Below are 27,827 nucleotides of genomic sequence, written 5' to 3'. Positions count from 1 at the left end.
GCATATGGCAGTATGATATGGTAACTTAAAATTTCCAGTGATCTTTCCCCATAATGACTAGGCCAATTCTAAATTGGGTTGGGGCTTCTCAAAAACCTAGTTAAATATAAAATAAGCTATGAATGTGGTTTTGAATGAGTTGTCCTTGGAAGCATTCTAAGGTAGAGTTAGGAAACATACTTTGGCGTCCACAGGTCCTGGGTTTCAATCCTGCCTTCTACCACTTGCCAGCTGTATGACATCTAGTTTCCTTATTTGTGCCTACCTCATAGGCTTATTTTAAAGATTAAGTGAGTTAATGTGTATAAAGTCCTGAATACACTGTCTAATTTTTTGTCTAGCATATAGTAAATTGTCATTTTAAATATATGGTGGTTTTATCTTTTGTACTGCTAATTTGATGAATAAACATTAGAATTGGTTATCCTGCAGTAAATTACCTCTGAAGTCATGCACAGGAATGTCTTGTTGACATCTAGGCACATCATGAAGATAGAGAAAAAAGGGGAAAGAGTTCAGTATATGACTTTGAGATTTGTATATCTCTTTTCTCTACTAAGGGAATCAGGCTGCATTGTAGCTGTTACAAATTGCCGTTAATTAATAATACCTAGAATCAAAACTGGCTACATAATTTGGAGGACCCAGTGCAAAACAAAAATAGTGGCCTCTTTTTTAAATTTTACTAGGAATTTCAAGATGTTCATACCCTTTATTGCTGATCCAGTTCCTACTCAGAGCAACCCTATAGAATAGAGTAGAACTGCCCCATAGAGTTCCCAAGGCTGTAATCTTTACAGAAGCAGGCTGCCACGTCTTTCTCACATGGAGCAGATGGTGCATTTGAACCCTGACCTGTCAGTCAACAGTTGAGAGCTTAACCACTGTGCCACCAGGGCAAGCATTAAACCAAGTGCAGGAACCTCTGAGCGTGAGGACCTGGGTGACTACAGGTTGTATACCCATGAAGCAAGCTCTGACTTGAATATTTTCAGAAATTAGCAACAGAGGAAAAGGCTGGCCACACCTGATTAAGGAGGCAGGGTTCCCCCAAATCCTCAGTCGACCAGGAGCCTAGTGGCAAATGGTTTGGCACAGCATTTTCCTAGGAAACCCTGTAACTACTGGAGTTGAACTAGGACCCAAGAGATGGATATACAAATCAGCTATTCCACTGAGCTATGTTTGTTCACTTATTTGAGACAGCAAACACTTAAAAACCCAAACCAAACTCATTGCCATCAAGTCGGCTCTGACTCATAGCGACCCTGTAGGACAGGGTAAGACTGCCCCATAGGGATTCCGAGGCTTTATGCAAACAGATTGCCACATCTTTCTCCCACAGAGTGACTGGTGGATTGGAACCACCAACTTTTCAGTTAGCAGCCAAGCGCTTAAGCTTGCTGCCGCCAGGGCTCCTAGCTAAAACTCACTGTGCTGTAAATGCGGGCTGGTATCTCTGCTGGACACAGTGAAAGGTTTAAGGAAAATATTGCCATGCTTTCTTATATGAGAAAGAAAAAAAAAATCCTAGATAGTATAAAATAATAAGGCAGAAAGGAAGGTAGTCTAGGGAATTTTCTTTAAAGATTCAGTAAAACAAAAGAAAATTAGAACTACTTTGTAAGTTGATAAGTTCACTGACATGTTATCTTTGTATGTTTTTGTTGAGTGCTGTCAAGTTGATTTTGACTCACAGTGAACCTATATGACAGAGTAAAACTGTCCCATAGGGTTTTCTTGGCTGTGAAATTTAAGGGAGCAGATTACCAGGCCTTTCTTCCATGGAGCCACTAGGTGGGCTCGAACTGCCAACATTTCGGTTAGCACAGTCCAGCACTTTAATCATTCTGCCACCCGTAGCCCGTTGTCATCAAGTGGATTCCAACTCATAGCATCCCCATATGGTTTCCAAGGAGTGGCTGGTGGATTCAAACTGCCAGCCTTTTGGTTGGCAGCCGAACTCTTAACCACTGTGCCACCAGGACTCTGTTCTGCCACCAGGGCTCCTTTATCTTTGTATAGAAGTTTACATTATGCAAATCATTTCTAAGTTCTGTGTTGCTCCATTCATATAATGCCTTCATGTATACAGGTTATCTCTATTATCTATATTTCATAGATGAGAAAACCGAGGTTCAGAAAAAGTAAGTGACACCAATAAGGTCAAAAGTGTAGCAAGTGGTCAAGCTAGAGCTACAAAAGACCTTCTACTTACCGCACGGTTGCTGTGTGCCGAACACCATGCTAAGCTCTCTCCATGTTTTATTCATTTAATTTTTACTAAAAGTGACCACACACCTTACTCAAACTAGTTAAACGAAAAAAATTTTTTTTTCTCTGTTCAACTGGAACGTCCTGGAGGCAGGACTATACATATCAAATGCCGATTTTCAATACCAGTGATATATAATAGGATTATATAGGATGTAACCTTTTTTCAATAATTAAGTCATCATATCACAATGCTAAAAGTATATAATGCTGTCTCAATGTTAAAAGTGTATAATGCTGTCTTGTGAGAGTAAGTAATATTCTTAAGGTCCAAACTACAATGTAAATTCTTTAAGTCATTTATTATAGTTCAAGAATGCACACTTGTTCCAGAAAAGAGTGCTACTATTCATTAAAACTTTTGACTTCATAAGACTTTCGGACATTCTTTTTTCTCTCATAGTTATGCCTACTCTAAATACGTGCCAAACATAAGCTGCTCATTTTAGTTCCTTCTGAATTGTATGTAATCTCAGTTTAAGCGTATGCAATTTGAAATAAATTCAGCCTATTGCAAATGGCAATAGCTCAATATGTATAGTAACTTCTTGATGCCTAAGCAAATATGTAATATTTTTATTTCTAAGCCTGTAGTCTTAAATCTAAATGCCTTTACTTTAAAACATATATTATAACTTCTTATTGGTTCTCTCTTTACTTTAGATCGGGGGACGGTGCAGAAGGTGGTTGTTCTCCCTACTAACAGCTCTGTCAGCGGTGAGCTCATTCTGGAGGAACTGGAAGTTTTTAAGGTTTGACATCTCTTACATTAGATTCTTTAATCTTATAGCCATTGGAGAGGACAAATACTTTATAAAAGATCGAATAAATGAATGTTATAAATTTTTGAGGGCAGGAAACACCAGATAAAATAAGAAGTATAGAACAAATACTTTTTAAGTTTTTAAAAAATTTCTCAAGTTATCTTAACATAAAAGGATTTGTTTTTTCAGCCATCATCACAACTTGAAGAATTGTTCTTTAACTTGAAGAATTTTGATCATCAGTATTTTTTAAAAATGAGTTCTTGCGGTCAAGGTCTGGAAGATTTTGCCATGAAAAGGCTTTTATCATTTGCCTCACAAGCCACTGAAACCCAGCTGCCTTTACATAATTGATTGTTAGATAAACTTTCTCATATTTTTTCATCCATGGATTTTCAGAAAAACTACTTTGTTTTATCTTGCTTTATTGCTTTCAATTCAAATGTCACTGTAGTGAAATAAGACAAATGTTGTCTCTTTACCACTCAGAACTTCATGTTGTAGCTGAACTTGAGATTCACTGTATTAATCTCTTTGTACTTGAATTTAAGTTAAGAAAAGAAAAACAAAACACAACGAAAAGGCACAGATAGAGAAGGTCAGTCCTGCACAATCCCCCCTGGCCTTGGCAGAGTAACTGTTCTTCAGCATCTGGGAGCGAGTAGGGGACATTTGTGGTACTGTGCCACACCCTTCTCGCCTTACAATGCTGCTCACTGCAGGTCAGGTGGTTCCTTTTATCTGCACTTGGAAAGATGGGTAAAGCATAGCCACAGGGGCTATTTGAATTGCCAAGAAACCTTGGCATAGAAGCATTCTTGCGGCAGACCATCTTTTCAACGGAACCAATTAAGAAACAATGGTCCAAGGAGGACAAAAGATCAGAGTCAGCTTATGACTGAGTGAACGTAGCACTTTAGAACCCCAGGGAGTAGTCTATTGCTAGTCCAACAAGTTACTTTACTTCGTTGAGTGGATTCAGAATGAATCGACTCGTTAATGGACATTCCCACGGTCACCAAAAATACTGAATTTGTAATCACATAAGTGACTAGGATACAAGGCTGTTAGATAATGCTAATACATTTTAAATGTGAATAGATATAAAAAGGAGTCAAATCAAATAGAAAATCTGAAGAAGCCTGGCAAATTTCCCAATGCGTTATTTAAAATTCGTAATTCTTAATGTTAGAATCTCTTTGATTCATGGTCTTTTTGTGATTAGTATATTAGTATATTCAAATCATGCCCACTAAAGCCTGCTCAAGTATTTGCTCCCACCTTGTTTTATAAAGAAATGTATTGCTTCACTAGATGAACCAAATGACATTATATGTTTGATATTTTTCTTGCGTTCAATTCAGTAGGGACAGCTTGGCTAACAAAAATAAAGTGTTCCATTCTGGAGTTTTCTTAAGATAGCAAAATGTCATATTGCAGCACTTCATTTTTAATGCTGAAATATCTTTTTTTGATAGTCAGAAATATTGTTAATTAAGTGAGTTTGACATAAACCCAAACATATATGTTATGGAAAGGTTTTAAAGAAATGTGAGTTATTCTGATCATGTGGTAACTACTTATAGTCTGTTGTATGACTTGTGCCAGTGTTATCATCACAAAGAATAAACTCTCAGTGGAAAAAGAGAGACAGTGTAAATGCATGTGGGCGACATCAGCCCAAGAAAAAAAAAGCCCAAGAGGGCCTAAAAAAAGTTTCAGCTTTCTAACTGATGCCCGTGCCAGTGATTGATACGGCTAAGTCAAGAGACACACTTACCGAATACAGTTACTGTCTTCAGCGTAGTGTTTGTGTCACATTTTCTGAGGTGAGGTAAAAATAATTGGGTGTGTATGATATACAGTGACGGGCATGTGAGGAAAACTGCTTCATTTAAATTGAAGCAATCCCTTGGCTAAGTGTCACACTGATATACCACAGGAAAATCAATGTAACTTTTAAAAACCAGGCACTTCCTTTTTAGAGTGAAGAACCACAGTCTTTTCTTTTAAACCTTTTTTTGTAATATTTTCTAAAATAAGTCTAGTTTCCCTAAACTAAACTTGAATTGTAGGTACAACTATTAGAGTTTGTCTAGGTGGGTATAAGTTGTAAGGCTTTTTTTATGTATTTAATGGATGGTCAAAAATTGTTGCAATGAGGTGTTAAAGCTATTCCTGCTTTCTATTTTAAAATGATTATAAGTACATGCAACACCATAGAGAAAAATCATTTTGAGCACAATTAATTTTGAGAGCTTTCTCACTTGATTTATTCAAATATAACTTTATGAATCTTCCAAAGATTTGTGAAATCTAATTTTTGATCGTTAAAAGGAGCTAACGATGTTTAAGAGGTAAAGCTATGAATGCAGCAACTTTCAAAAAGGATTACTATTTCAGAAAATTCTCAGGTTCTTCCAGTAATTCTCATTTAAGGAAGGAGGACCTTTTCTAACAACATTTCTTTGTCTCTAACAAAGAGAATTAATACATATGGTTCAGGCTAATGTCTTTCCAAACAACATTTGGCAGGTGAACAATACTCTGTTACTCAAAGTCCTTGTGTGGTAGAGGAATATGATGGGAGTACCATTCCACAGCCTCCCCAACTCCAGTATCCAAGACCAATCCTGAGTTATTGATTAAACTCAGCATTCCAAGATATACTTTTTTGAATTATCTCTTCTCAGCTTTTCTTACTGTTGTTCTTCATCTAATCGTTCTTCAACTAATTATTCCCCTGACCTTGGTCGCCACAAGTCACTGTAAATTAGAAGCACTTAGGTGATCAAGGCCAACATCAAGCAGCAAAGCTATGATTCAGTTGGACAAATGTATTTGTGTTTGAACATGGAGTAATTGAAGAGAGAGGAAGAAGATGGAGAAGAAAGAAGCCATTTCATGGAGACCTTAAAATTCATCTGCTATTGATCCTGTAGGTTCAAGTGAATGATTATCCAGCAAGGTCAAAGAAAAGGCATTATCCTTTATGAAATAACCTGGGCTTATAACGTATATGAAATAGCATTAGGCAACCAGCCTAGACAACACTCCAAGGAATGGGCACTACAGTTCTTTGTTCCTCTGTCCAGAAATCTTGGGGAGTTAAAAAGCTAGAGAAATAAAAATATAGAAATGTGACAATTAATCAACCCATTCATCTTTAGCAGAAACGATGTATTGGGAAGTATATACCAATGATGCATTCCTAATAGTCCAGATAGGAACACTGTAACTTCTTATAAATCATGACACAGATAACAGCATTATGGGCAAAGAAATGGTATTTAGTACTTAATATGTTAAATAAAGATTTTGCATACTGCGTACCATTGCTTTTATAGTGGAATGGATTCTGTTTCAATAGCTAGGAAAAAACAATGGGACATATCCCATTAGTTAAGTTGCAGAACCTTGTCTTTAGAAATATAAACAAATAGAAACACTTGGGCGGGGGGCTTAGTTCCTCAGGATTTTTCTTCTCAAAATTTTCATTTTCTCCAATGCCTTGGTAATGCTCTTAACCCTTTGTTGTCGAGTGGATTCCAACTATAGGAACCCTATGTTGTTGTCAGGTGTCATCAAGTCGGTTCCGACTCATAGCAAACCTATGTTCCACAGAATGAAACTGCCTGGTCCTGTCCCATGCTCACAATCGTTGTTATGTTTGAGCCCATTGTTGCAGCCACTGTGTCAGTTCATATCATCGAGGGTCTTCCTCTTTTCCACTGACTCTGTACTTTACCAAGCATGATGTCCTCCAGGGACTGATCCCCCCTGACAACATGTCCAAAGTATATAAGACACAGTCTTGCCATCCTTGCTTCTAAGGACCATTCTATAGGACCCTATAGGACAGAGTAGAGTTTCCAAGGCTGTAAATCTTTACGGAAGCCGACTACCACATCTTTTTCCTGTGGAGTAGCTGGTGGGATCGTACCACTGACCTTTCAGTTAGCAGGCATGTCCTTAACCACTGCGCCTCCAATATTGATAGATGCGCTGTAATTACTACTTTGTTTCCTTTAGACATACACCTGTTTAACAAATCCATCCTTAGTCCCAACAGAGGAGAGACAAGTATAGACAAGTATTGTTAAACTTTGAAAGTATGTGTGCATATAGAGAGAAACGATAACCCTCAGAATATTAATAGAAAAGAGACATTTTTGAATGTGAGGTCCTTTTAATGATCATTTGAGCAACTAACATGATGTTTTTTAATATTTCAGAATCATGCTCCCATAACAACCATGAAAATTTCATCCAAAAAGGTAAAAAAAAAAAACTTCATTTTTATTTTCTTCACATGTTAAAATGTAACGCTATTATAGAAAATATATTTTATAATTTCTGAAAAATTAGTTTCAATATTAGCCAGATAGTTAACTTGTTTAAGGTATTGCACAAAAGTCACTTTGATTTTGATGTAGAATTTACCAGCTATTAGTGGAAGACTAAATAGGTTTATTTTTTTTATAAAAACTCATCAGAACAGAACATATAAACAGCAAGATATTCCAACCTTTTGTGTATCCTATATTCTAAAATATTACAGTGTGTGAAGCCAACCAAAATAAAACTAATCTTTTTAAGGGAAGTGTTTAGCATAATGTTTGGGCTACTGTAGTATCACAGACATTCTCAGGGGCTTGGGATGAGTAATCAGTCCTCTTTTTTGAGCTCCTACTACTGTCACATGTTGATATGTGCAACGCATTCTTTTATACTTGTGTTTAAGGAAATACTATTTCTTAGGGTTTATATATACCATTTAAAAAAAAAAAAAAAAAAGCCCTGTAGGTCTCAAATATAGGATATTTTCAGGTTCAGAATTTGGAGACAAAATGTTTGACTATGATTATCAGAAATGCTTAATTTTCTCATTTGTGCCTGCGCGTGCAAATATGCAATGATCGTGGAAAGGAAAATGCCAGTTTCAATCTCTGCAAAATATGAATCACTCCAGTACCCAAAGGTGTTATCTCTAAAATAAAAATCCTGAGGGACAGAGTAGGATGGACAAAATGAAGTAGGCTCCGGCGTGGGACTGACATGTGTTTCAATCCCAACGTGGCCGTAAATTATGGACACATCATTAACCTTCCCTGACCTGAGTTTCTGCATCTGTGAGGCAATGCATTTCTCACAAACAAGTTAATTTATATAAACTGTCTAAAATAAAGTGAGTCCTCGATAAATGCTATCTGTAAGAGCCTGAGATTATTTTTCTTGGAAAACAGAATAAAGGTTTTATGGTTAGCACCACTGATTACATAATTTTAGTGCTGTTCACCATATTTGGTCTGTTCCAGATGAATAACTAGTTCATAGTCAGTCTTGTCTTCTTTTTACTTGACTAAATTTTATGAAGAAAAATAAAGAAGGTACAACGGAGTTAAAGATCTCATCTGTGAAAATGTTGGTATGCTACATAACAAACATTTTCCCAAGTAACAAGAAGCCATTCATCATTTTGCCTAATATCCTAGGGAGCTGATCCCAAGTCAGAATTGGCTTTGAAGTCAGCAGGGAAGCCCTTTGTTTAAACTAGCTTGATGGAACGAGAAAGTATCAGAGCAAAATTCAAAAAGGACACAAAGCCATTTGTGTGGCATAGTAGTTTTTTATACGTTTCAAATTATTTGTAGTTCACAATCCATTCTACAAGATCGCAATATACAATGCACACACCTAAACATGGGGATAACTGAGCGTTAGATCCATTTCAACATCGGCATATTGTATTGCAGATAATTTTTTTTAACCAGCTAGGTTTTTTTTTTTAGATTCAGGGCAGGGGTAATTATTTGACTTTCTGTAATTCATTTGCACAACTATAAAATGCATTATTTTTTCAGTGTGAGGAGACTACAAATTGATAATAGTATTTTACAAATATTTAAATGCCATAAATTTAGCATATTTCCTACAGCTGAAACTATTTTATTAGTAATTATATGCTTTTTTATACTCTAATTTATCCTTTAACTACATGTAACAGAAAACAGTTGGATTAATAAAAAAGATAATTTTTAGAATGAAATCAACTGTATCCTTTTCCTCAAATAAATTACTTTCCTTAAAATATTTTAATGAAACTAATGTGTTCCCCTATATTATTCATTCATTTACTCAATAAACACTTTAAATCTTCTAGAGAGATGGTTATTGTCAAAACACAAAGTTGTTTTCTCATAGTTTCAACTCTCGACTTGGGATCAGTCATTTTCAGGAAAATTTCTGAAAAGTTAATTGATCTGAATAAAATGAGTATTTCACATTAAATGTAATAAAGTGATATGTGATTCAAATGATTGAGTGTAGTAGAAAATTTACAGATTCATAGTTTATTCCTTGATATTTTACTATACTACTACTATTAATTAAAATTCATTGAGCACTTCCTAGGAGCCAGGGACTATCCTAAGAATTTTATATGGGGTTAGCCCTTACAACTTTTAGTCTTCACTACAACTCTGTGGGGTAGGTGGTCTATTATCCCTATTTTACCAATAAGAAAGCTGATACTCAGAAAGGTTACATAAAAAATTAGTGTCTGAGATGGGATTTGAATCTATAAAACCTGGCTCTAGAGCCTGTTGAACCAATGCTCCCTTATAGATTATAGTTTTTAAATATATATGTATGTATGTATATGTATTTGTGGGAGGGGGGCATGCATGCACCTCCATCTATTCAAGCAGCGCTAGTACTATTGAAAATGAACCAGCTTGGAGATTGGATGTTAACATGGATTATATAATATCGGTCCTTTGAAAAATGAGAAGTCTTTATTGTAAATTCATTCCTTTGACTCTTGATACCCTTGTATACACAGCTGAAGGAATTGGAGCAGTGTCATGAGCTCTGGACATCCTACAAATGAAGGAGGCTGAAATAATATCAACTTTTTTTTTTTTAAACCTAAAAATGCTCATTATTTTGTTGTTGTTGTTAGCTGCCATTGAGTTGATTCTGACTCATGGAAATGCCATGTATGCAGAGTAGAACTGCTCCAGAGGGCTTTCCAGGCTGTGTCCTTTAGGAAGCAGATCACCAGGACTATCTTCTGGGCACTTCTGGGTGGGTTCAAACCACCAACCTTTGGCTAGTAGATGAGCACTTAACCATTTGCACAACCAGAAGAACTTACATGGTGATGTATTGCCAGACTTGAAGAATAAAAAGGCTGTCTTGTGCTCTACTAAGAGACAGTATTTAAAGAAAAAAGAAAACATCATAATTTAAATCTGTAATATATTAGCTCAAACCTGAAATAGAGAACAATGAATCCCAATGTCTAAAACACATTACCACTCTACATGGTACTCTGAGCTTTCTTTCTTTCTTTTTTTTTTTTTTAAAAGCAGGAAAGTGGTAATAGTATCAGCATATTAACATATGAAAATTCTATTTATTTTGGCTTTATACCCTTCTGTACTTTGTGACTCAGTTTTAGTCTATTTCAAAATGAATCCAAGGGTTTGTGGGCGTGTATTATAATGTGTTCCTGCTGAAAGTCTTTTAACTTTCACATCTGAAATAAATCATCATCATTCCTCTAATAGCAACAGTTGTATGTGAGCTCCAATGAAGGGGTTTCCCAAGTGTCGCTGCATCGCTGCCACATCTATGGGACAGCCTGTGCTGACTGCTGCCTGGCAAGGGACCCTTACTGCGCCTGGGATGGCCATTCTTGCTCTAGGTTCTACCCAACTGGGAAGCGGTAAGTACTGCACATTCAGCCAAAATTCAGAATTGATATCACTAAACAGTATCGCAGTGCTTCACACTATTAGAGTCCAATCTATTGGGGAATACTTGAAAAATGGCACTAAGAGTAATAGCTATGTTTAACACTACAGATAGTCTTTGAATGAAGAAAATGACTGTGTTTTATAACACAGCCAAAACTGTTAAGTGTAGAGTACAAACCCATTGCTGTTGAGTCAATTCCAACTCAGAGTGACCCTATAGGACAGAGCAGAACTGCCCCATAGAGTTTGCAAGGAGTGCCTGGTGGGTTCGAACTGCTGACTTTTTGGTTAGCAGCTGTAGCTCTTAACCACTACACCACCAGGGTACTTTGGAAAGATTCCTTTCCACTTAAAGGCTCCTCTACATCCCTCCCCGCCCACTGCCACTGCAACCCATCATTTAGTTTTTTTCTGACATTACCTAATTATGTCTTTTTTGTTGTTGATGTTTTATATGATTCAGTATATCCTTAAATCTGACTTTCCTAGGGTTTCTCTAAGCTTTTTGATTATCTCGTTATTAAATGCCTGTCCTAGTTACAGGTACAGGAGTAGTGCTCCAGAATTGGTACCCTGATTTGCTTTCCAAACCTTGATGGCTATGCTTTTTCCTTCCCAACCATGGCAACTGCATGATTGCTGGGAGAGAGAAAAGGTAGTCTGATGCAGGATGTCTTTTTTCCAAACAGAGGCTTAGACAGAATACTCTGCACCAGGTTGGAAGGAACTGCAATGGAGAAACTGATTGTAAAGCAAAGAATAAGCAGAATTCAGGGTCAGCCAAACTCACATCTATTTTCAGGCATACCGCCATGAGTCATGATGGGTGACAGGGCCCAACACCTATAAATTAGGGTCAGCATGTAGAGAGAAAATAAAGCCAACCATGACTGACAATGGCCTTTCAAGTGAAGCACTGGGCCGATAGTATTTTCTAGTTCTTTTATTTTCTGTCACAGGTACAGGCCTTTCAGGACCTTGACAGAATAAAATAGTCCTGGTACTTCTACTACATTTCACATACTTTGGACGTGTTGTCAGGAGGGATCAGTCCCTGGAGAAGAACATCATACTTGGTAGAGGGTCAGTGAAAAAGAGGAAGACCCTCAATGAAATGGATTGACATAGTGGCTGCAACAATGGGTTTAAGCATAACAACAATTGTGAGGATGGCACAGGACCTGGCAGTGTTTCATTCTGTTGTACATGAGGTTGCTATGAGTTGGAACTGAATTGATGGCTCCTAACATTTTTTTTTTTTTTTTAACAACCACAACAACAGTACTTCTACATAGCAAGAATACTCTGGCCCTTTTTTCCATAAGCTTGTTCAACAAATATTTATTAAGGGATGAGTATTTGACAGGCAGTGTTCTAGGAGCCAAGCATATACAGTGAAAAACAACACTAGCAACAACAAAAAGACAAAAATCCTTGCCTTCTTGAAGAATAAATTCTAGAGGGGAAGAAAGACAGAAAACAGGAATTGCAATGTTAAGTGGATGATCAGGGAAGGCCTTCCGAGGGGGTGAAATTTGAACAAGAGCTTGCACTGTGATGAGGAATGGCACCAAGGCACTATCTAGGGTAATAGCATTCTCAAGGAGAACCTGCAATCCCTAAATCTGGAGTGCATCTGGATTGTACAAGGACAGCACCATAGCTAATGACACTATATCACAATGAGAAGAAGGAAGGATAGAAAGAATTGAGGTCAAAAGGCCGAACCGTGTAGGACTTTATAAGTCATTGAAAAGCTTGTATTTAGAGTAAGGTGGAAAACTACTGAAGGTTTTTGAGCACATGAGTGATATGATTTGCCTTTTAGTTTCGAAGGACTTCTTTAGTTGGATTAGGCTGGGATCACACTCCTGGGATGGGAAGAGTGAAGGGTAGCAGAAGCTGTGAAACCAGTTAGGCGGCTACTGTAGATATAGATGAGATATAATGATGGTTTGCATTGGGTTATACAGGTGAGTTGGTGAAAAGTGGTCTGCTGATGCATTGGATGTGGGCTGTTAGAGAAATAGAAGAGTCAAAGATGATCCAAGTTCTTGGAACTGAATATTTGGAAATATGTAGACACCATTCCCTGAGAAAGGGAAGGCTATAGAAAAAGCAGGCTTGTAGGGAGAAAGATGACCTTACGTTAATGGTTCCTATTATATATTCAAGTGGAGATGTTGAGAAGGCAGTTGGAAATGTGAATCTGGAGTGGCCTGGGTGGGAGTACATAAAGACATGAGATAGAACCAGAGCTCTTGCTCTTTCAACTAGGAGTTTTCAGTATCTGTGTACAAAGACCCTTTGTTCCTTCGTGTCGTTTTAAGACTTAGGCAAGAGGTCCATGGTCTCCTTTGATTTCTATTTAGAATTTCTGGACTTCATTACTCTGAGATCATCTGTCTTTGCCCTAGGCTGGAAGTCTGAACTCAGAACAAAGACAGTGAGATGTAAATTCCAAATGTGACCTCAAATCAAAAATACCGTTGGTATTTTTCAACCATATTTGTCTTGCACTCCCAAATATAGCACTAATATTTTGAAATTATTACCATAACCAAGTATTTGTAAGGCAGTATTTTATTGGGCAGTTCTACTCTGTCTTATAGGGTCGCTGTGAGTCAGAATTGGCAACAGATTACGGATTTTTACAGTTAAGAAGCTGTAGAATTTGGCATCTCTAACACCTGGAATACAATCTTCCATCTAGTAACCAGATTTAGTGCTGAAGGAAACCAAAGCACTACATTTTCCAAGGAAGAAATGCCTCTAATCTGGAGACCAAAGAGTGAATTTTACCATAGTCTTATAAAACTTTCAGACCTTGGCTTTGACCAGCATACATTTTGATTTACTAAATATTTTTCAAGTAAAATTTCACACTACATATAAACTATTATGTTGTATTTAAGCTAGTGTTTATATTTTGGAGGTTTCTGCTAATATGTGAGCTGGTTCATTTTCACCTGTGTTCTCCCACCTGTTACAACCCCAGTTATCCTTTCTAATATGTGTGCTTAAACACAGATTCTATATTGTCATCCTAACACCACAAATCATGAGCCTCATCGTTTCCTTTTAAATAAACAACTGAAGCTATCTTGCTGTGTTTTATTGTTTCAATATCAAGTCACGTGTTGTAGATTGAGATGAAAAATAGAGAGCTGTCTTGATCATCTCTAGGTCTTATTTCTACCATGAATATCCCGAAAAGAGACCTCTTGGCCTACACATATTCTTTGTATAATATACTGGGGGTTTCAATGAAAAAATCTATACTATTTAAATCCTCCACATTATTTCCAAACTTAGTTATGCATATACTTATACTTCCAGTGCATATACTTATAGTGAATATAATGTGAATACAGTGTATATGTCTATAACGAATGCTTGCATGTTTGCTGAATTAATAACCATATACTCCCCATGCAGTATTTATTTCCTTGAGAGATAAAATGGTAATGATGATAATGATCATTTGGATATTTTTCACGTTCATTTTCTTTAATAGTGTTACCTTGCCTGATTTTATTCTGATAGCACTTTCTATCTTACTGGAACACAAAAATACTTAGAGGAATTCATAGGACTGAAAAGTGAAAACAAGTCCTTTGTATGGAAACAGAGAAATACTTGGAAATCGATCAGAGTCCAGACTTTAACATAATAAAGTTGATAAATATTATTGGTTCAGTAGTTTCTTTTTTTTTTTTTAAGTTGGTTCGTTGTAAACCATGCAAGCATTTTTTTTATCTCTACTATCTAGTATCTTAAATATTTGTGTATTCATATCAAGTATTGCAATTTAGTCTCTTATGTTATTTACTTTGGATTCAGATATGTAGTTAGAAACTTTATTTTAAGACAAGACAATCAGTTCAATCTTCAAGTAAATATATTCTTTTTTATACAGGAAGAAAATGATCTCATTGTTTATCCAAAGGAATAGACTATAAGGGAGGGAACATTGGCAACTTGAGCCAAATCTCAAATCCTACATGTAATATAATATTACTCTGCCTACCAGAGTGCTTTTGGGATGCTATACAAATGCATTAAGGGAGACTACACATACCAAAGGCTCAGATGGCTGCCTTTCTGATCTCATGATTTAAGCCAAGCTATATATATATATTTTTTTTTTATAATAATGCTCCTCTTGTATTTGAATGTCTGGAAGCTTTGTGATATTGTAAATTCAGATTGCCCAGCTTGAGAGTTTGTATACATGAGTAAACCACTACATCACGCTGATCACAGTACAATAAATTCAACCATCCTGAGTGATATTGCTTGCCTGCCCAAAACCAAACCCATTGCCATCAAGTCAATTCCAACTAGATAGCTTAAAATGACCAGTTCATCCTAAGAACTCTCACAGGGTGCTCATTATAACATACACTTTCAAGTTGGTGGTAAATAATGTCATGACGTCAACATATAGCAAATGCAAGGTAGTAAAACCCTGATATAAAAGCTATTCTAGACTATGGTGTTAATTGGATTTCCTGAAATAAGTGTGACTAAGATTTCTATTTTTGTGTGTGTGGTTGTATAGAAATATATAATTAAATGAAGATTGAGTGATCTTTTTGGAAAAGGAATATTTAAATAGTCAAATGGTTGACACATATATTTCCATAAATAGATGAATATACTCCATTATATACATAAATTAATACCTATTTGCTGTAACCTTAAAATGAAATTATTTCTTCTATTATTAACAACTTTGAGATTAATTTTGCCTTGTAAGTTTAATAACAACTGTAAGATTATAATATTTTCATTTTTTAATGTTGAATATTTTAACTTATCTTTAAGGATAAAAATAGTAAAAGATTTAACAATTAACTCAATTAAGTTATATACTCATTTGTTTTTCAGCATTGAGAGTAAATATTCAGTTTAGCGGCTTGCCTCCAATGTTTAGATTTCTCTTCCTTCTTGCTTGTTGCATTGTTCAGTCCATGCTGCATTACAGAGAAGATTTCAGTTGCTCCATTTTGATTTATTACATTATGTAGTACAATTGAAACCAAAATACTTAATGAATCTAAGATTCAGGAAATCAAATAATTAATACAGAAAAAAGTAGATAAGGGTGAAATATTATGCCTACAACTTAATTTCTAAAGATTTTTATATATGTGGATATGCAGTATATAAACAAGTATACATAAGAAAGAAAGAAAGAGATATGGCAAAATATAACAATTCATAAATCTAGATATACCACCGTTTATTGTACTCATGTACCAACTTTTCTGTAACCTTGAAATTTTTCAAAATAAAAGATTGGGGGAAAATACTTATTCTAGTAAATGAACAATTTTGCTTAGTTTTATATTAAATAGGAGCCTTGATGATGCAGTGGTTAAGAGCTCGGCTGCTAACCAAAAGGTCAGCAGTTCAAATCCACCAACCACTCCTTGGAAACCCTATAAGGCATTCTACTGTGTCCTGTAAGGGTGGCTGTAAGTCGGAACTGACTGGACGGCAATGGGCTTGGGTACAGGTTATATTACATGTCCGTGTTCTATATATTACTTGCTTTACAAGTTGTTGACTTTTGTAAAATGAGTTTGTTTTTTTTTTTAAGAAAAGCTTTCATAAGATGGAAAATACTAGTGAGTTTGTACTTTGAAGGTTAACATTTTAGGAAATTTTGGGTAAATGACTAAACTGAAATTTGTACTATTAATTATGGAACATAGCATTTACCCATGGAGTCCCTGGGTGGCACAAATGGTTAAGTGCTCGACTACTAGTTGAAAGGTTGGTAGTTCAAACCCACCCAAAGGTGCCTCAGGATACAGGACTGGTGATCTGCTTCCAAAAGGTCACAGCCTTGGAAACCCTACAGTGCAGTTCTATTCTGCACACATGGGGTCATCATGACTCAGAATGCACTCAGTGGCAGCTAACAACAGCAACAATAAGAACTGACCCAGGACATACATATAATAGGAGGTTCATAACAATTCCATCACAAACAGTAGACGAGAAGGGACTGCATTTATTCTGACTGAAAAACAAGGATAAGTACCTACCCGATCATTGACACATTGAGTGAAAAATGTGAGATATCCAGGTCTTTTTTTTTTTTTTAATTTATGAAAGCCTAGGCAATCAAAAGTTTGTGAAATTAAACAATCATTTACTGCAATTTAATTGGCCGTGTTAACTCTAAACCACTTTTATGTGTTTCTGCATTTACAGGAGGAGCCGCAGACAAGATGTGAGACATGGAAATCCATTGACTCAATGCAGAGGATTCAATCTAAAAGGTACTAAAAGTGAGCAGTGGTGAACTTGGTAGAGTAGTTATGCTACATTTCACATTTGAATAAAGGAAATATCACATCAGATCCAACTATGTCATTTTAAAGAAAAATTCACTATAAAAATTATTTGTATTCATGTATGGTAATTATAAAATAAAATGTTACTTTGTATAATATTGAAAATTGTACAAAAACAAATACATGGGTACATAGATATCTTGGGTATGTTAGCTGATAGGTCTTTTAAAAAAAAAAACATGGATGGTAATCATAGACTTTCTTAGCTTCTGTTTTCTTTCTGAAGAAACTGACTTGGTTTTTCAACTAATAACCATTTAATAACCATTAAATGGTTATTAAATGGTTATTAGTTGAAAAATGGTTATTAAATGCTTATTAGTTGAAAAACCAATTAATAACCATTCCATGTACTTTTGACAATCTTACCTTGCATTCTACATTTAATCTGATCCCTTCCTTCACATCCTGACATGGAAATAATCTGTTATTACATTCCGCCCACCAATGCCCTCCCCACACTCACCTCCGTCATGCATAAGTAACTCCCAGCAGACCTTCCCCCGGCTCACCAAGGTGCTATAGGTGTGCTGCTGTTAACAACTAATGCTGAGATTCCTATTGCCAATCTTCATATGTGTTGACTTTTTTTTTAGTATAGAATGGCATCCTGGTTACTAACTACACCCAAGGAGCAAATTAAGACAGACTTTGCTTAATTGTTCCAAATGACTAATTGAAGTACCAAATCCAGATTACCATTTTTCTGTTTCCAGAATTTTTTTACAAATGTGTTTTATTTCCTTTTAATTGTGGTAGTAGTCATTGTGGTAGGAATATTGACAGTGGAGATAATGGGTAAACATTTATTAATGCTGTGTCAAAACCCAAGCTAAGTGCATTGTATTCAGAATGCAAGTTAAATGCTTTTTTAATGGAATATCATACTTAATGCTTGTTATGGATTGAATTGTTCTGTGCCTATGGTTATAATTCCATTTGGGACTGAGTTGTCTTTGTTGTGTTAGTGAGGCAGGATTAGGGTAGGGTGTGTATTGAATCAATCTCTTTTGAGATACAGAAGAGATTAAACAAGCAAGCAGAAGAGAGATGTGGTAAGATAGATGCCAACACACATGGACATCTCCAAGGAACCAGGAAATAGAAGCTGAAGAGATGAGGACCTTCCTCCAGAGCTGACAGAGAAAGAAGGCCTTTCCCTAGAGCTGGCACTCTGAATTCATACATCTAGACTCCTAAACTGTGAGAAAATAAATTTCTGTTTCATAAAGTCACTCACTTGTGGTATTTCTGTTACAACAGCATTAGGTAACTATGAGAGAATTTGGTACTGGGAGTGGGTTTGCTGTTCTAATAAATACCTACAATGTGGAAGTGGTTTTGAAATAGGGTAATGAGTGGAGGATGAAAGGGTTTGAACTGCCTAATAATAAAAGCCTAGATTGCCTTAAAGAGACTGTTGGTAAAATTATGGCTGACAAAGATGATTCTAGTGAGGGCTCAGAAGGAAATGAGGGGAGCTATGGAGGAAGAGGATAGCTATTCTCTATCATCTTAGAGAATACATATAGCACCAGCAACAGAACCTTGCCTGAAATGTGGACGTTAAAAGTGCTTCTGGTGAGCTTTAAAAGAAAATGATAAACATGTGATTGGACAATGGAGGAAGGGTGATGCTTTTCATGCAGTGACAAAGAACTTGTCTGAATTATATTCAGATGATTGGTGGAAGATAGAACTTGTAAATGATGAACTTGTATATCTGGATGATGAGATTTCTATACAGGATCCTAAAAGGATCATGTGGTTTTTCCTTGCTTCTTATAGTAAAATGGAAGATGAAAGAGACGACTTAAAAATGAACTACACAAAATGAAAACAAAACTTAAAGATTTAGAAAATTCTGCTGTACAAACTAAGAACACATATCCTAGAATTTTCACCAAGGCCATAGCTACACAATCTTTTGTTAAAGAGTCTAAGCCTATGACTGATGGATCTAACCAACCACCACAGCAAGAAACCTATCAACTTAGACTGAAGACGACAGAGAAAGAACGAATGGAAAGAATGCTGTCTGCCTCTTGGAATTCTACAAACAGCAAACAGGCCAAAGGATTACATCTGTTGTCCTCCAAGAAAAGAAAAGGACCATCTGTGGAACAGATCAGAGATCAGTAGAGCTGTTGGAAGGAGCATAGGAAGAAGGGACTTCTTGGTTTTGAAGGATGGGACCACAGTCTTCTGGATCTCAAAGTGTGGGGTCATAGCCTCCTAGGTTTCAAAGAATTGGGTCTTCTCTAACTTGGTTCCAGAGTGCGGGGCTGTCTTAAGATGTGCCAGGGGTATGGGGTTACCATCCAGAGCTGAGGGGTGGGGCTGCCATGCCCAAGGGGCAGAAGAACAGGGACTGCCAGGGCTGGGGGGGGTGGGGTTGCCACTTATACTCAGATGGACTAGGAGAATGAGGCCTCCCAAGGCCAAGAGAGCAGAGTTGCCATCCCAGTGTGCCTGGAAGGCAGAGCTGAAGTTCAGGACTGAGGGGCCTCCACCCAGAATCCAGAGATTGTGACCAACACCCAGAGTCTGGAGGACAGGACCATTGCCTAGATGATCTCAGCAGAGGATTATTTTCAGGCCTTGAGAGCTAATGTAATTTTTTCTGCCAAGTTTTCGACTTGCTTGGTGCCTGTTATCCTTTCTTTCCCTACAATTTCTCCCATTTGAGATAGAAATGTCTACGTTGTGCTTATTCCGCCATTGTACTTTGGAAACAGATAGCTTGTATTCTAAATTGCACAGGTTCAGAGATTAAAACGAATTTTGTCCCAGGGTGTAATACACTGGAAGTCTCACCCATATTTTGTTTGATTTAAATGATTCAAGAGATGAGATTTTGGACTTGGAGTTGATTTAAGACTTTTGAGATGATGTGATGTGGTGAATGTGTTCTACATGGGGCAAGGACATGAATTTTGGGGGGCCAAAGTATGGAATGTTATAGATTGAATTGTGTCTCCCCCAAAAATATGTGTTGTAAATCCTAATCTCTGTGCCTATGGTTATAATCCCATTTGGGAATCGGTTATCTTTGTTATGTTAATGAGGTAGAATTAGTGTAGGGTCTGTCTTGAGTCACTCTCTTTTGAGATATAAAAGAGATTAAACAAGCAAGCAGAGAGAGTTGGGGTAAGATAGATGCCAAGACACATGGAGATCTCCAAGGAACCAGGAAACAGAAGCTGAAGAGACAAGGACCTTCCTCCAGAACTGAGAAAGAGAGAAATCCTTTCCCTAGAGCTGGTGCTGTGAATTCAGACTTCTAGGCTCCTAAAGCTGTGAAAAAAATAAATTTCTGTTTGTTAAAGCCACCCACTGTGGTATTTCTGTTATAACAGCACTACATAACTGAGACATGCTCAAGTAATTGCACTAAAGTAGGGTCTATTTTTATACTCATTTTTACAAACAGGGATTCTGTTCATGTTATTGTAAAATCTAAGCTACCACATAATTATGCTAAATGCTTTTTATAATTTAATATTTTCAGTAAGGAGCATATGTGAAAAATATATTCCATGTTTTAGAGCTGAGGAAAACTAAGACCCAAAGAGGTCAAGTAACATGTTTAAGTTCACACAGCCTATAGTGCCAAAGTCAGGACTCTATCCAGGTATTTCTGATTCCAAAGGCTGTTCTCAACCACTCCATCCCACTACAGCCATGTCTTGCTTTTTTCCTTTTTCCGGTGTTTCTGAATTTCATCTATACCACATTAGGAGTGGAATTTAGGGCCGGGATAAATCAGGCTTCAATATTGACCTGGAACTGACTAGCTCTTTAGCTAGGATATGTTATTTAAGTTCTCTGAGCCTAAGTTTCCTCAGCTTTGAGAAAGGAAATATTACCTAACTCACAAGGATGCTGTAATAATTACATGTTCAAAGTGACGTTAAATACAATCTTTGAAGTAGAGGGATTCTTGAATAAGCATTCTTTATGTTATGCGTTCCCTCCTTCCCTTTTGATTAAACATAGCAGGTAAACAATGTAACAGTTTACCTGTTAAATGATTATCTCTCTCTTTTGCTGGTTGCCATAATTGATATCAATTTTATAGAGAAATTAACGTTCATACAGGAGTAAAAAAAAAAAATGCTCTAAATTCCATTGTTTCTCTCCCCTCCTCCCTTTCTCCTCTCCTCCCCTCCCCCTTCTCCCATCTCCCTGCTTTCTTTCTCTTTCTCTCTCTTTCTCCTTCTTTCCCTCTCTACTATCCCTCTCTCTTTTTATTTTTGCTTTTCAGCATACAGAAATGCAGCTGAAGTTGTTCAGTATGGAGTAAAAAATAACACCACTTTCCTTGAGTGTGCCCCCAAGTCTCCACAGGCATCTATCAAGTGGTTGCTACAGAAAGACAAAGACAGGAGGAAAGAGGTGGGTAATGCAGCGCTGCAGCAATCAGTCAGGGCCTGGGAGAGAACATTAAATCTCTGTCCCTCAGTGAGGATCAGATCAAACAAAAAGGAAAAGGCATATAAGCATCTTTTTATGCCTTTGACATGAAAAATATCACCTTCTTTAAAATCACTTGTCCTTAGAGTTGATGGATTAATTAGAAATCCTCTCTGCCTGCTCACCTGTAACATGGTAATTGAAACAAGAGCTGGGGCACTAAGAGTGTGGCATTGATGTGAGGAAGCATTTGTAAAAGAAACAAGATGTGCGCAAATCCAGAAGCCAAGTTCTCACACAACAGCACCTTTGTGTGATTCACCAGAATAAAAGAGGCTTTAAAAACACGTTCAGTTTCCTTCAGCAAGAAATTAGACTAAACTATAACGTTATTGCAAAGAACATTTTTCTGCTATGTGGTAATGTTTCCATTTTTCTATAAGCCATAATTCTCAGGTTTCGGTTAGGTAATATATGGAATCATTGTTTATGGGACCGTTGCCTTTATTTAGGGATGTTGGGATGGGGGAAGTACCCTAGATTTTGAAATAAAAAACATTTACGCTAAACCTTTCACTGGTTGGAATGATCTGCTTTTAAAGGGAAACAGTGTAAAATGGCAAGGGTGATATATTGTAAGTAATGGATTCCATAATATTGATGTCATATTGGTATGAAAAATGAGAAGATAGATAATAGGTAGGTAGATAGGTAGGTAGATTAAAAAAAAAAACCACTGCTATCCAGTTATTCTGACTCATAGCAACCCCATGGGATTTCTAAGCCTGTAAATCTTTACAGAAGCAGACTGCCACATCTTTCTCTTAAGAAGCTGCTGGTAGTTTCGAACTGCTGACCTTTTGGTTGGCAGTTGAACGTTTTAACCACTGCACCACCAGGACTCCCTCGAGAAAACCTGTTGCCTTTGAGTCAATTCCAACTCACAGTTACCCTAGAGGCCAGAGTAGAACTGCCTCATAACCTTTATGGAAGCAGACTGCCACATCTTTCTCCTGTGGAGCAGCTGACTGGTGGGTTTGAACCACTGACCTTTCAGATAGCAGCTGAGTGCTTTACCTTTGTGCCACCAGGGCTCCCACAGATGATAGACAGATAGATGATAGATAGACAGATGATAGATAGACAGACAGACAGACAGGTGATAGGTAGGTAGGTATGAGGTAGATGATAGATTAGATAGATAAGTAGGTAGGTGGGTAGGGTAATTTAAAATGTAGTCCTGTTAACAGTGCATCATAAAGTCTGATGGAGCTTTCCATATATATGGGCATTCTTCTATTATGGGCAATTGTATTGCTACATAGTAAGTTCATTAAGGCTATGTAGAATGGATATGGTCCTAAACTATAAAGAAAAAAAAAAAAAAAAACTATAGAAGACAGATAATCCAAAAAAAAAAAAAAAAACCCACTGTCGTCAAATCGATCCTGACTCATAACGACTGCATCAAAATTACCGAAATAAATGTTAGATCTATATGAGGAAATACTTTCCAACTCTCACACCTGTCTGTCCAAAGACAGCAGTTTGGGAAATTGTGTGTCTCAGTCACTGGAAAAATCAGCCATAGACTAATGACCACTTGCATAAAAGGAGATTTAATTATCTGGAGGAAACAAGCCAGACGAAATTCAATGCCCCTTCTTGCCTCGGAATTCTATGATTCTAAAAAAAAAATCTTTAAATAAGTTATAGTTTATTTTATGTGTGTGTGTATATATATATATATTTGCTACAAAATCTATCATCAAAGGAACCTTGTAGAATTTCTTCAATCTAATTAATTACAATTTTTTGGAATGGACGTGGGTTATAATAATATTTGCCTTGCAAAGTCACCAGGTTATAAACTAGAATGTATGATGGTGATTGTCACACAGAAGTGGAGTTCTTAGGCTAAACTGGGGCACTGGGTTATAGAATATATGGACATGAGCAATCTTTTCACCTCTCTCCTTTTTTCTCTAAAGCAATGAAGTTTTGATTTGGAGTTCATTAATAGTGAAAAGTCTCTTTGTGTACAACTTCACCGTTTAGAAGGAAATTCTATGTACTTTACCTTATTTTGATTTTGGTAGAATTCCTTGTTTACTCAGTGAAAGAGCATCCCAGAGTGTACACTTCAGGAAACTTCCCACCACTTGGTTTTTACCTGTTCATTGGCAACACTGGCCAGATCCGTGAGGAATATGGATTCCAAGCATTTAGCTAATGTCCCGCAGATAGTAATTCTCCAGTACAAGCCTCGTTAATATTAAACATACTTTTCATTACCTGTCATTGAAAGGTAAAGCCACTCAGAGGAACACCTTACTAGACAATGACATTCCAGATTATTTTCAGTTATTCTTTAGTGTGGTGTGATTGGAAAACAGTATTCGATAATGTTCAAAACGCTTCCTATGCTTATATAATTTTCATTTAGGAGAATATTCATTATTGAAAGAAGATGCAACTCAATCCCCTAATTGTACCTCCATTTTTTAAGCAAATAAGGGTGTTTTTGCTAAAATTAAAGGTAAGTACTACAGAATGAAATAGATATTTTAAACAATCTGTGAATTTCACTTACGTGTATGTTGTCTGGGATTCAGATTCAAAAATTAATCAAAACTTTGTGCTTGTAACAATGTGAATAGTGGGATTACATCCATCAGAAGAAAATGCACTTTAAGCTATTTTTGCCGGGGTGGATGTCAAGCTCGTATTCTCTTTAATAGATTCGGTATCCTGTGATGAGATCTCCCATATAAAAAAGGCAAAGGGGCTGACCAAAAATCTGTTTCTGCTGAGAAGGAAGCTAATTAGCACTCAGTGCTCTTGCCAAAATTGTGAAAGTCAACAATACTCTGTATATGTTGATCATATATATTTAAAAGATGTAGAGTGGGGTTTTCAGAACTCTGATTTGTCTCTCTCCCAGGTCAAGCTGAGCGACCGAATCATAGCCACTCCACAAGGACTCCTGATCCGCTCCATTCAGATTTCTGACCAAGGACTGTATCATTGCATTGCAACAGAAAACAGTTTCAAGCAGACCATAGCCAAGATCAACTTCAAAGTGTTAGATTCAGAAATGGTTGCTGTTGTGACAGACAAATGGTCTCCATGGACTTGGGCCAGCTCAGTGAGGGCTTTACCCTTCCACCCAAAAGACATCATGGGGGCATTCAGCCACTCAGAAATGCAGATGATTAATCAATACTGCAAAGACACTCGGCAGCAACATCAGCAGGGTGAAGAGCCCCAAAAGATGAGAGGAGACTACGGCAAGTTAAAAGCTCTCATCAATAGCCGGAAAAGTCGAAACAGGAGGAATCAGTTGCCAGAATCATAATGTTTTCTGATGTGGGGCTTGTGCCTCCAGGAACAAGTGTTCTGTCTCCACTGGTCAAGTTTTGAGCAAAGAATCTTGTGCTTTACCCATGGGAAATTTCTGAGAAAAGAGGTTACTCAGTCCTGAAGTGAATTTTACATGAACTGAAATGAGCATGCATTTTCCTGTATGATATTGACTAGCAGTAGACATGTCATGGTCCTCATGGTGCATATAAATATTTAACTTAACCCAGATTTTATTTATGTCTTTATTTTACCTTTTCTTCAAAATCTGTGTGGGGGCTACAAGACTAGAATTGTTACATCCCTCAATTAAAAGAGGGCCGTAACCCTGTGGTCTTCCTTCCCTGCTTGTCAGTGATTTTTATATATGAAACAAATGCCAAGTTCACAGCTTTCACATAGTAAAAGTTATATAAATGCATGTGACAGGGCAGCTCTTAAAAGAAGTGTAGCATAGATAAAAGACAGGGAAGAGGGCATCTGAAAGGTGTATAAAAACATAAGTGATTCATAAAAAAATACAATGATTTTATATGCTTCTAGTGAAATATATTACTGGTGGTTTTAAAGATAGATTGTAAAAATTGTCAGTTGCTGATATGTCATTGACCTTTGTTCCCTTGTTTCAGGAAGATAAAATGAATAACTTACACCATAAAGATCTTTGTTGAGAGTTACGTGAGTGAACCATTGAAGCTTATATTCTTACGTTACTATCTTCCAAACAGAAGCACTTTCATTTTTGGAAGTTATTTAAGTTATTCTAGACTCAGAGAATACAAACTTACATTGTTTAATTTAATTACTGTTTTTGTCCTGATTTTTTATTCTGTGTGTCAAATTAAGAAAAAAAAAAAACACTTTTGAAGTGTCAAACTTCTATAGGAGGGACAAAGCCATCAAGAAAAAAAAAGGTAGATGCAACTTTATTAAAACAAATTTATGACAAATGTTGGACTAGGTTTTCAATTTCAATAATTAAATTCAATGATTAATTTACTTTTTTCTTTTAACCAACTGTAGCATACTGATTTTTAAGTTAATGCTTTATTTTTTTTTTAAGGATTTCTTTTATGTGACAGAGAAGTGCACCTTATCTTGAGAAGTAAAAAAAAAAGAAAAAAATTCCTATATGAACAAAAATAAGCATTCTTTTGAAAAAGTTGCTGTGCTAGGTTTACTGGTACATAAATACAAATATGGCAAGTTTTATGATGAACGAGATCAAGTTTCTTCTAATTATATGTTTGAAGAATTTTATTAAAATAATATTGAAATTTTTTACTCCAAATATAAATCAGATAGGAAAAATATGAAAAACTTCCTGTTTTACTCATTCGTTTAAATTTCTCTTAAAAACACAACTTAAGCTTTTTCATTTTATTTGCTATTTAAGACGTTTTCATGTTTCAGGGTGAAAACAGAGGTTGATTATACCTAATCAAAATCTGGCGCAAAGGCTTTATGTGTAGTGTAGTGTAGTATGGACAGTCCTTGAAGAAGGTAATAAAGGTAAATATATTGCCTTTTTGGAAACCCTGGTGGCATAGTGGTTAAAAGCTATGGCTCCTATTCAAAAAGTCAGCAGTTGGAATCCTCCAGGTGCTCCTTGGGAACCCTATGGGGCAGTTCTACTCTGTTCTATAGGGTCGCTGTGAGTTGGAATCAACGGCAACAGATTTGGTTTGGGTTTGGGTTTATTGCCTTTTTAAGCACTGCAGTATAAGGCTTCAAGAATTAATATCAAAATGGATACTGTCATTGATCAGAATCTAATAGTACAATTTATTACTTAAGTGGTGGTAAATTACGATATTTTAAGAGGAGGCCTCAATGGGACAAAAAAAAAGTTAAAACGCACAACATTAATAACACCAAACTTCCTTTAAAAAAAAAAAAGCAATTGTTTCATATGTATATGGTTCTAAAATAATCTCTAAACCAACTTATAATGATTTACCTGCTTAAAAGGTGTAATTAAGAAACCTTTTTTTTCTTCCTCTACATACACAAATAGAAATGTGTATCAGGTAAGGCCAAAACCATCTTCTATATTATGGCCGATCTATTCTATGTACCAAGTTGAAAGTAAAATTGTTTTAGAGTCAGAGTATAGAGTGATAAACAGAGGTCCCCTAGCTTCATGTAAACCCAGAGTGATAGACAATAAGGGTGGTTAGTTACATAATATTATTTGTGCTATTTAATACCTTCTATTTTTATTTTGAACATTATTAAAATGTATATATTTTATTATTTTTCTTTTAAAAATATAGAAATCCTTCTTGAATATAACTATGCCAAATGTAAAAAAAATTCTTAAAAATATCATTAATGTATAGTGAATGTTGGTGTTTGATTGGTTTTATGTAGCTTGACTGTTTGATGACTTAACATGTTTTTCATTTGAATTGTATATAAAATGTCCTAGAAATGCACTTTTTTTCAAAGTGTAGGTTTGTGAATAGATTTTAGCTTGATGAAACTGTCATTACAGTGAATGTTCAATCTTCTAAGAAAAGTAACTAAATGTAGTTAGCGCATTAATATTTAATTGGATATTGAAGATATCATTCGCCTAGCAAAATAAAACATGTTGAATTCCGCAAAGATGTCTTTAGTGTTTCTTTTTAATGTAGGGGTAAATTACTTGTTGACATGATAGAATGTAATGAATTCTTATATTTTTTTTATCTTTTTAAATTTACTGTTATTTATCCATTTTGTGACAGTAATGCCTATAGATAGTTCAAAACTTAACACTTCCAGAATGGTACACAAAGAAAACTCTGCTTTTGCCACGATCCCTCATTTAACCATCTCCCAACCTCAGCAGCATCCGGTGTCATCAGTTTCTTGTGAATTCTTCCACCATT

General features: G+C 36.2%; 1 protein-coding gene across 1 annotated transcript in view; it reads left to right on the top strand.

Annotated features, from left to right (window-relative positions):
* Positions 1 to 27,517, top strand: part of SEMA3C (semaphorin 3C) — a 182,572-nt gene extending 155,055 nt beyond the window's left edge. The window contains exons 13-18 of the mRNA XM_049893285.1: positions 2,938 to 3,026; positions 7,274 to 7,315; positions 10,613 to 10,770; positions 17,030 to 17,097; positions 21,440 to 21,570; positions 24,533 to 27,517. Coding sequence (XP_049749242.1) covers positions 2,938 to 3,026; positions 7,274 to 7,315; positions 10,613 to 10,770; positions 17,030 to 17,097; positions 21,440 to 21,570; positions 24,533 to 24,946 — 902 coding nt within the window. The 3' untranslated portion in view covers positions 24,947 to 27,517. The remainder of the gene's footprint in view (positions 1 to 2,937; positions 3,027 to 7,273; positions 7,316 to 10,612; positions 10,771 to 17,029; positions 17,098 to 21,439; positions 21,571 to 24,532) is intronic.
* The last annotated feature ends 310 nt before the right edge of the window (positions 27,518 to 27,827 follow it).

The sequence above is a fragment of the Elephas maximus genome, chromosome 8 (genome assembly GCF_024166365.1).
Source record: "Elephas maximus indicus isolate mEleMax1 chromosome 8, mEleMax1 primary haplotype, whole genome shotgun sequence".
Taxonomy (NCBI): domain Eukaryota; kingdom Metazoa; phylum Chordata; class Mammalia; order Proboscidea; family Elephantidae; genus Elephas; species Elephas maximus.
The sequence above is the reverse complement of the archived record's forward strand: the minus strand, read 5'-3'. Positions and strand labels throughout refer to the sequence as shown.